This window comes from Pan troglodytes, chromosome 18 (assembly GCF_028858775.2).
Source record: "Pan troglodytes isolate AG18354 chromosome 18, NHGRI_mPanTro3-v2.0_pri, whole genome shotgun sequence".
NCBI classification, from domain to species: Eukaryota; Metazoa; Chordata; class Mammalia; order Primates; family Hominidae; genus Pan; species Pan troglodytes.
In genome coordinates, this window is record NC_072416.2 from 21,943,425 (window position 1) to 21,954,179 (window position 10,755).

A 10,755-nucleotide genomic window follows, 5' to 3' on the forward strand; every position below is an offset into this window, starting at 1 on the left:
ATAAAGCTGATTTTTAAAAATGTATGTGGACTACAAAAAAAGGGAAGGCTGTGTGTGTGTGTGTGTGTGTCTTCTACAATCCCACCAGCCAGAGATAACTACTACTGACCACAGTAGTGGACTGTTTTCCAGCCATGTATACTGTGATGGCCATGAGAATGCACCACGCAGACCTCCTACTACCAGGGCCATGATTGACTGAGGGCCCCAGGTTTTGTGTTTGAAACTCTTCACTTCATTTGCATTCCCAGGTAATGACTGAGCGACGTGGAGTACTAAGGCAGGCATATTCCTGGGAGACACAATTTTCCTTTGGTGGTGAACTTGGCTGAAGGAGGCCCCAATGGGCCTGCTGAACTTGCCTTAGACTGCAGGATGATCTAGGACGCCTCCACCCTCTCCTTCACGTGGCATCACACTTGCATCATAGTCTGACTATAATAGGGAACATTATGTCATTTATGTTCATAAACTCCCACAGAACTACACTCTGTATTTCTATAAACGCATATATCTGTAAATAGAGATTAAAAGGCCTGGAAAGATACACGCGAAACAGGTAACAGAGAGGACTTCAGGGATTGGGGGAAATGGCCTCAAGGCAGAATTTTAGATTTGTCTGTAATGCTTGATTTTTTTAAAACGATGATCATATATTCATGTATTACTTGTGCAGCTAAAAATACAGAGCTATTTTTAAAATGAAACATATTTCAACCCAATTCTCTCTTATAACCTTTAGGGCTAGGTTTGACTTGGCCACAAACCAGGACCAGCTGCAGTGGATTGGGACAAAACACTGACATGTCTAGCATAATTATTGCCAAAACGCTTTCAAGAAGTGATGCCAATGTACACCCTAATCTAGGCAAAGATGACAAAAATAATAACATTCATTGCTGGTTCTGGTTTTAATTGATGATTCTTTGATTGCTACTGAAGATGAGCATTTTTTTCCCATGGCATTTTGGCCATCTTCTGGATGTGGTAGGGAGAGGATGCCAATTTTTCCACTTGCTCCTAGGCTGGGAAATGCCCACCTCCCACAGCCTAGGGACCATTTAATTAACGCCTGCCCCACCCCCTCTAGAACCAAACAACAACCAGATGTTCAGTGAACTCCACCTCCGCAGAAACCTATACTTTACCCGGCACCCGCCGGAGTCATCACTATTTGCTTTACGATAGAAAGAATCCACTAGTCACATGGGCCTGTCAAAGCCAAGACTTCTGGGGAGCATTGGTCTGCATTAATAATACCATAGATCCATGAGGGCGAGTCTCCAGTTGCGCCGTAAGCGTGGATGCCAGGAAGAAATTGGGAGAAGCCCTGCAGGAGCCCTCAGAGACTCCATATGCCCCGCTCTCTTCCACGTATGCCTTGGCAGCTTGATGTGAGCTGGCACCTCCTTAACAAGTCTCGCTGTGCCTCATCCACCACTAGTGTTATTAACTCATTACCTTTCATCCATGCGGGCCAGCCCACTGCCAGCCCCAGCCATTGGCCTGCACCCTCACCCTCCGTGGGCTGTTTCATGGAGTAGGGTGTTGCAAAAAAGGTTGCACTACAACCTGGTCCTGTTGGGAGAGTCCTTTCCTGCTCTGGGCTCCACTCGAAGCTGACAACCCTTCATGCTTCCTGGAAGAGCATCCCTAGGTGTAGAATTTGCTGCATCCAGCACCCAAAGAGCCCTGCCAGTCATTGTGCTTCTCTCTTTACCAAAACCCTGTCTCTAAAAAAAAAAAAAAAAAAAAAAAAAAAAAAAAAAGCCAAGCATGGTGGCGTGGCTCTGTAGTCCCAGCCACTTGGAGGCTGAGGTGGGAGGATAGCTTGAGCCTTGGACAAGGAGGTGGAGGGTGCAGTGAGTTATGATTGTGCCACTGCACTCCAGCCTGGGTGACAAAGTGAGACCTTGTTGTCTCAAAAAAAAAAAAAAAAAAGAAAGAAAGAAAGAAAAAAGAAAAAAATATGAAATACCAGTTCCAATTTCCAATGTCTGTAAATAAAGCCTTATTGGGTTACAACTGCACTTTAGTTGTATCCCAGTAAGATTACAAGACATAATAATTTGTCTTTTACTTTGGAGTAGATATACCAGCATTCTCCTGATTCTTGGACTCCTAAAAAAGCCTTTGGGTTTTGTTAGTTTGTTTTTAGTTGAGACAGGATCTCACTCTGTCACCCAGGCTGGAGTGCAGTGGCGTGATCATAGCTCATTGCAGCCTCGACCTCCTGGGCTCAAGCAGTCCTCCAACCTCAGTCTCCTGAGTAGCTGGGACTATAGGCATGCACCACCACATCCAATTTTTTCTTTCTTTTCTTTTCTTCCTTTCTTTCTTTTCTTTTTTTCTCTCTTTCTTCTTCTTCTTTTTTTTTTTTTGAGCCCGGGTCTCTTGTGTTGCCCAGTCTGACCTCAAACTCTTGGTCTCAAGTGATCCTCCTGCCTTGGCCTCTCAAAATCCTGTATGCCAGGATTACAGGCATAAGCCACCATTCCCAGCCCTAAAAAAAATGTTTTTTAGGAGTCCAAGAATCTTTTTGTTGTTGTTGTTGTTGTTTTGAGACAGAGTCTCGCCCTTTCGCCCAGGCTGGAGTGCAGTGGCGCAATCTCGGCTCACTGCAACCTCCACCTCCCAGGTTCCAGTGATTCTCCTGCCTCAGCCTCCCAAGTAGCTGGGATTACAGGTGACCACCACCATGCCTGGCTAATTTTTGTATCTTTTTTTTTGTTAGTAGAGACAGGGTTTCACCATGTTGGCCAGGCTGGTCTCAAACTCCTGACCTCAAATGATTCGCTTGCCTCAGCCTCCCAAAGTGCTGGGATTACAGGCGTGAGCCACCATGCCTGGTCCAGGAATCTATTAAATTTATTACAGTAATAATAGAATGGTAGGAGAAAAATGGTAAGCACCACAATTTCTCTTGGGGACAGAACTGCCTTTATTCAGGAAAACGTCTTGATATTACACTTGATGTGAGGAGAAGAGCCAAGGGAACAAAAGAGGTGGCCAAAATGCATATTCAAAACGAATTGGAATTTGGGAAAGAAGTGAACGGAGAAGCTAGCTCACAAGGATTTCTGTGACATGCACACAAGTATAATTGTCAGAAGGTTAAAAAATAACTGTCATACAAATACATGGTGAATATGTATCAAAGAGTTATTTAACTCATTTATGAAGGAAACAGCAGGAGGGTAAACTGGTTCAGAGATAGGAAAACCAGTGCACACACCCTACCAAATTTACACACACACCCATGCACATGCATTTAGTGGGACCAAGAAAGATGGAATGAATGTCTGAGTTAAATACAAAACTAGTTAGTCATCTACAGAACAATAAAACCTTTAGGCTAATCCACCATCTGTTCTTGTATGGCCCATGAACTAAGAATTTTTTTAAACAGTTGACAAAAGTACAGTATTTTGCGGCATATGAAAATGATACGGGGCCAGGCGTGGTGACTACGCCTGTAATCCCAGCACTTTGGGAAGCAGAGGTGGGAGGATCACTTGAGCCCAGGAATTCAAGACCAGCTTGGGCAACATAGCAAAAACATGTCTCTACAAAAACAAACAAACAAACAAAATTAGCCAAGCATGGTGGCGTGGACCTGGAGTTCCAGCTACTTGGAGGCTGAGGTGGGAGGATAGCTTGAGCCCTCGACAAGGAGGTAGGGGCTGCAGTGAGTTGTGATTGTGCCACTGCACTCCAGCCTGGGTGACAAAGTGAGACTGTTGTCTCAAAAAAAAAAAAAAAGGAAAAAGGAAAGAAAATAATATGAAATACCAGTTCCAGTGTTCATAAATAAAGTCTTATTGAGATACAGCTACACTCATTCATTTATGTGTTTTCTGTGGCTGCTTTCACATTGTAATGGCAGAATTGACAGCGACAGAGCCTGTATGGCCCACGAAGCCTAAAATATATATTATCTGTCTCCTTATTCAAAAAGTGTGCTGGCCTCTGTTCTAGGATAATGACATGTCAATAATCTTTGAGGTTATTATCTTCTCTACTGGACAGAAATCAGTTGCACCCCTACAGGGCAAAAATCATTTGCAACCTCAATTTTCTACAATTTAACATCTAATGTTATAGAATCCGAGCCCTAATCAATAATAAAATCAACATTACATCCTCTAGAGAATCAGATAACCCTTAGGCAGACAGTTTTCTAATTTGATTTGGAAGTTACGCAGCTATCTTTTTACTTTATTCCAAACTTTCAGATAATTGGTCTTCACACTTGAAACCAAAAGATCAGTAATATAGACTCGATGGTCTACAATTTGTGATCTAGAAGGCCACTTCCTCCACGGGACTTCTCTGAATTGAAGCTCTGAAAGCCCTTTTAGGAAATTAGAATGTTGAGGCTTCTCACAGAGCAGAGGACAATCAGGTCTGTTGAAAACAGGAGGGATCGCGGAAAGAAGCTGGCTTGAAGGTTGAAATTTGTGAGCCTTGATGCATGGTGCCACCCTCAACAGGTGGCTAGGGCCAGTGGCTGACTGGTGTGGAGGTACAAGAGCTCTGTTCTCTTGCCTCAAATCACAATAAACTCTGGGGTGCAATTTAGACTCTAGAGCTCACCATGGCATCAGGTTGAGGGTAGATTTCCCTTTCTTACTTAATTTATTCCACGCTTTTTTGCTTCTCTTCTTTCCATACAAATTTATCCAGTGAGCACGCCCTCAATAAGTCACATACACCTTTGTCTTAGACTCTGCTTTTAGGTAATGTGAGCTCAGATAGCAGGAATTCCTGAGTATCTGGAAATTGTACCTGTTAAGTGCTGGTCTGGGGGTTCTGAGTAGATGATAGCAACTTTCCATCCCTCTATGAACATGTGAAATGTCAAATTCTAACATGTCTATCTCATAAATTCAAAATATCCCCATGCCCCTTAGACGTTTCTGTATTGATAAGATATAGGAAAGAAGGGAAGCAAAGGTGGGGTGTGCTATGGCACCATATGGTGACTTCACCCTCATGACCCCATCTCAGAAACATGTGGCTAAGAGGTGGGAGGCAGGGGATAGAAACAGGAGAAATATGAACTGGCATAAGTATTCCAGTGGGATGAAATCCCAACATTAGCACTTGGACAGTGGGTCCAGCCTGCTGGGAACAAACTGTGAAACTCCCTGGGTGGGCAATGACTCTGTGATGTATTGATAAACCTAAGATCCAGAGTAACCCACAGTTAAATATAAAAACCCACCTACCCTAGGGCTGGTGAGGTGGGGGTTGGAGGTGATGGCTAGGGAGTACAGGGCTCTCTATGTGGGAGCATCTCCACAGGCTGCTTGGACCTCCTCACAGCATGGTTGCTAGATTCCAAGTGATAGGAAGTAAATGCTGGGAATGAGTTTCTTTCTTTCTTTCTCTTTCTTCCTTTTTCTTTCTTTCTTTCTTTCTTTCTTTCTTTCTTTCTTTCTTTCTTTCTTTCTTTCCTTCTCTTTCTTTCTCTCTTTCCTTCTTTTTCTTCTCTCTCTCTTTTCTCTCTCTTCTCTCTCTCTCTCTTTTTTCTTTCCTTCTTTCTTCCTTCTCTCTCTCTTTCTCTTTCTTTCTTCTCTGTCTCTTTCTCTCACTTTTTCTCTTTCTTTCGTTCTTTCTTTCCACCTTTCTTTTGTACAGGGTCTCGCTATGTTACCCAGGCAGGCCTTGAACTCCTGGGCTCAAGCAATCCTCCCACCTCTGCTTCTCTAAGTGCTGGGACCATAAGCATGAGCTGCTGCATTCTACAGCTGTGAGTTTCCTGAGGTCTGGGCCTGGAAACTGGCATGGAGTCACTTCTGCCATATTCTTCTAGTCAGGTGGTCATAGAACCCAGATTCTAAAGAAGGGAACATAGACCCCTATCTCTTTCAATGGAAAGTGTGGCAAACAATTTGGGAGCCATGTTTGAAAACAGTCACATGGGATAAACATGGACAAGGAGAGATGAGTGGGTTCTAACAGAGGTCCTGGCTGGGTGCAGTGGCTCATGCCTGTAATCTCAGCACTTTGGGAGGTCAAGGTGGGCAGATCACTTGTGTCTAGGAGTTCAAGACCAGCCTGGGCAACATAGCAAGACCCCATCTCTACAAAAAATGAAAATAAAAAATTATCCGGGCATGGTGGCATGCATCTGTAGGCCTAGCTACTCAGGAGGTCAGGACAGAAGGATCACTTGAGCCCAGGAATTTGAGGCTGCATGGAGCTATGATTGCACCACTTGTACTTCAGCTTGGGTGACAGAGTGAAAGCCCCATCTCTAAATAAATAAATAAAGAGAGGTCCTGATTCAGTTTATCAATCCCATGTAAACTAGAGAGAAAATAGCAGAAAATTTATGGGTGAAACCTTTGGTGATGGTTAATTTTTTGTCAGTTTGGCTAGGCCACAGTATTTGGATATTTGATCAAACACATCTGGTTGTTGCTCTGTAGTTTTTACATGAGATTAACCTTTAAATCGGTAGACTTTGAGTAAAGTAATTACCTTCCTATGATGGTAAATTTTATGTGTCAATTTGACTGGACCATAGGGTGCCCGGATATTTGGCCAAATATCATTCAGGGTGTGTGTCTCTGAGATGAAATTCACATTTGAATCGGTAGACTGAGTAAAAAGATTGCCCTTTCTAATGTGGGTGGCCTCATCCGGTCAGCCGAATGCCCAACTAGAACTAAAAGGCTGACCCTCCCCTGAATAAGAGAGAATTATTCTTGCTTGACAGCCTTTGAACTGGAACATCAGCTTTTTCCCTGCCTTTGGACTCAAACTGAAACATCAGTTCTTTCTGGGACTCAAGCCTGCCAGCCTTCAGGCTGGAACTACACCAGCAGCTCTCCTGGATCTCAGGCCTTCATATTCAGACAGGAAATATACCATCAGCTCTCCTGGGTCTCCAGCTTGCCCATCCACCCTGCGGATCTTAGGATTTCCCAACCTCCATAATCATGTGAGCCAATTCCTTATAGTAAGTATATCTCTTCTGTGTGTGTGTGTGTGTGTGTGTGTGTGTGTGGTATGTGTATCCCACATCCTATTGGTTTTGTTTCTACAAAGAACCCTTACACATCTCCATAATGTGGGTGGGCCTTATCCAATCCATTGAAAACCTTAAGAAAAAGACTGATCTCCCCCAAGCAAAAAGGAACTCCACCAACAGACTTTGAACTGCAGCATCAATTCTTCCCTGGGTCTCCTGCCTTCCTACCCTGCACATTTTGGACTTGCCAACCTCCCTACTTGTGTGTGTGCCAATTCCTTAAAATCAAAATGTTTAGATATGTATTTATTCATTGATTTAATGCACATCCTGTTGGTTCTGTTGCTCTGGAGGACTCTGACTAACATGCTTTTCAATGAGGAGCAACTCTGCCCATTAGTCGTCATGGCCTCAGCAGTGACTTGTTATCTGGCCACTCAAAGTAGAAGCTCATCTGTGAGAAGAAGAAATAGAAAGGGGTAAGCAAAGAGTCAGGCAGAGTGTCCACCCCCCTTAAAGGAGAAGGCTTTAGAGGGTCCAACGCAGGTGGTAAGACCCTTCAGACTGTCCTTCAGATTCTTCCACCCACCCAGCAATGTCAAGGGCACCATGGACCCAGAGGTCTTTCTCAATGTTGTCCTCCCAATGTGACAGCTTGTACGGCCATTGCAAAGTAGGACACAGAATTGCAGGAGGAAGTGGATGTTCTGGGATTCTTTAGCCGTATCTTTGGGGCTGTTGACTGGTCAAGGAAAGAGAGAGCCTCGGAGCATAGCAAAAGGAGGGCAGGGCTAGGAATCAGAAAGCCCCAGTTCTTGCAGGAGTTCCAACACTTACTATTGCTGTGAGTTGAGTCCATTACTCAAGTCTGTGTCTATTCTTCAATAAAATGGGGATAACAGCATCTCCTCTGCCTGTACATGGACTAGAGTGTACACACTAACTGAGCTAACAGGTCTGAGAATCTACATATCAGTCAGGGTTGCATTTCAGTCAAGAGAGGCAACATCACCAGGAGATATATGTCCTAAGGGATTTATATAGTGATTTGACTCTACGCAATGGTGGGAGCTGGGGGCACAGTCTACATGAGGCCGCTGTTTCTGTGTCTTGTGCTAGAACCTGACATCCACGGGACACATAGGCAGGAAAGGATGATGGACATGAAGTGGAGAATCGCGAGGACAAACGGGAACCTGAGAGACTGAGGTGGAACTAAGAGGACAGGCCAGAACTCACGTAGGTCTCTCACTGCCTCCAAGTCTCCAGCATCAATGATGGGAGAATCCTGCAGCAGTAGCTGATGCTCTTCATTGTGCAGTTTAACGAGCATCTGAGCCAGGAGTGGAGAGAACGGAAAGAGGATCCAGGAACTGTGGGCCTGGCTGCTTCCCCACCAACCAGGTGAACGAGCAGATAAGAGTCAATGTGTGTGAGCTGCATCGCCCCCTGCAGGCTCCGGCCTCCCCCAGCACAGAAAGCAACATGGCTGCTGCCCCACGTCCACCTTCTGAATCTTACTCAGAATGTCCCTGTGGCTCATGTCAACCTGGAACTCTGCAGGGAAGTGAGTTCTGAGAAATGAAGTTCAATTTTCGCTAAGTTGGCACAATACAAATCCATCACAATTTGTCACATCCAAATTACCAGGACAATAAAAGGGGAGAAAAATCCAAAAAGCTTCTTTCCAGCAAAGCTCATTTAATTGGAAGCATATTGGGGCCATGAAATAGCTTGGTGTCAAGCCAGACCCCTATTGACTCTAATAGGTTTGGCACCATGTCCACCAGGCCAAAGGAGATACCCAGAGCCAGTGAATAAGACACAGGGTTCATTGAGGATTCGAATACCGAGCAGTCCAGGAGTGGCAGGCTGGACAGGAGGACCACTGCCATTTGTAAAAAGCATGCAGTTTATATGCCAGTTTTCACTTAGCATCCTCCACCTAGCAACCTCCACCTAGCAATCTCCATTTAACCCAACACAAAGGGCCTCGATCCCCCAGACAGCCTGCATTTCAAGGGATAAGCCAGAAATTAAGACGCCCTTCATAGATAATGAGTGAATCTTCAAATTGGCCACTCCCAGATTCCTTAGCTCAGAAATCCAAACACACATTCTTCCTAAACCATAGGATCATTCTCAGTGTCTGCTTGAGTTTTCGCTGTCAGATGCGTCTGCCATTCACTTGGTTATGGACAGCTCTCTGTAGAGTGGAGGTGATAATATTACCATCATGAAATTACACACAAGTGACTTTTGTTTTTCCCCATGCAGTTGTTGAAGCACTTTGGAAAACCCAAGGCCTACAGTTTCTTCATTTCTTCTATTAAAAATAATTAAGAGGCCGGGCCTGGTGGCTCACGCCTGTAATCCCAGCACTTTGGGAGGCCAAGGCAGGTGAATCGCTCAAGGTCAGGAGTTTGAGACCAGCCGGGCCAACATGGCAAAACCCTGTCTCTACCAAAAATACAAGAGTTAGCTGGGTGTGGTGGTGCGCACCTGTAATCCCAGCTACTCAGGAGGCTGAGGCAGGAGAATCACTTGAACCCAAGTGGCAGAGGTTGCAGTTAGCTGAGATTGCACCACTGCACTCCAGCCTGGGCAACAGCATGAGATCCTGTCTCAAATAATAATAATAATTATAAGGAATATTATTCAGCCATAAAAGGGAATGGAGTTCTGATGCATGCTACAACACAGATGAAGCTTGAAAACATTATGCTAAGTGAAGCAAGCCAAACATAAAAGGACAAATATAGCACGATTCTACTGAGAAGAGGTACCCAAAGTAGGCAAATTCATAGAGACCAAAAGCAGACTGGGAGGGCTAGGGGGAGGCGGGAATGGGGAGCTATTGTTTAACCAGTGAAGAGTTTCTGTTAGGATGGATGAAAGAGTTCTGGAAATGGTCCAGGAGTGATGGCTCACGCCTGTAATCCCGGCACTTTGGGAGGCCAAGGCTGGAGGATCACCTGAGGTCAGGAGCTCAAGACCAGCCAGGCCAACATGGCGAAACCCTGTTTCTACTAAAAATACAAAAATTAGCCCGGCATGGTGGCATACGCCTGTGATCACAGCTACTTGGGAGGCTGAGGCAGGAGAATCGCTTGAACCGGGAGACGGAGGTTGTAGTGAGCCGAGATTTAGCCACTGCACTCCAGCCTGAGTGACAAAGTGAGACTCTGTCTCAAAACAAAAACAAAAACACCAAGAAACAACAAAAAAAGTAACACTTCTGGAAATGGATAGTGGTGATGGTTGCACGACATTGTGAGTGTGCTTCATGCCCTGAATTGTACACTTAAAAAATGGCTAAGGTGCTCACTTCAGCAGCACATATACTAAAATTGGAATGATATAGAGAAGATTACCATGGCCTCTAAAAAATGTAATAATAAGAAAAAAATGGCTAAGCTTGGAGGAATGCTGAGAAGATTGTCAAAGGGTACAAAATCTCAGGCAGGAGGAGTATATGTTGTTTGGAGTTCTATTGCACGGTGAAGCGAATATAATTAATAATAGAGTATTATACATTTCAAAATTGCAAGAGAGGAAATTTCAAATGCTCTCACCACAAAAACATGTTAAATATTTGAAGTGATGGATATGTTAACTAGCTTGATTTAATTATTCCACATTGTATTCATAAATCATAGCATCACTTTGCACCCCACACATTTATGCAATTATAAATTGTCAGTTTACAATAAATGACTTTTAGGTTTAATGGTAAATTTAAAGTTAATGGTAAAGCTAAAATGGTAAATTTT

General features: G+C 44.2%; 1 protein-coding gene and 1 pseudogene across 1 annotated transcript in view; both read left to right on the top strand.

The window, feature by feature from the left end:
• CLEC19A (C-type lectin domain containing 19A) overlaps nt 1–7,035 on the top strand; it is a 36,972-nt gene extending 29,937 nt beyond the window's left edge. Inside the window, exon 4 of the mRNA XM_063797688.1 lies at nt 6,728–7,035. Within this exon, the coding sequence (XP_063653758.1) occupies nt 6,728–6,948 (221 nt within the window). The 3' untranslated portion in view covers nt 6,949–7,035. The remainder of the gene's footprint in view (nt 1–6,727) is intronic.
• A 3,267-nt stretch (nt 7,036–10,302) lies between these two features.
• Nucleotides 10,303–10,403, top strand: LOC112206013 (U6 spliceosomal RNA; annotated as a pseudogene).
• The last annotated feature ends 352 nt before the right edge of the window (nt 10,404–10,755 follow it).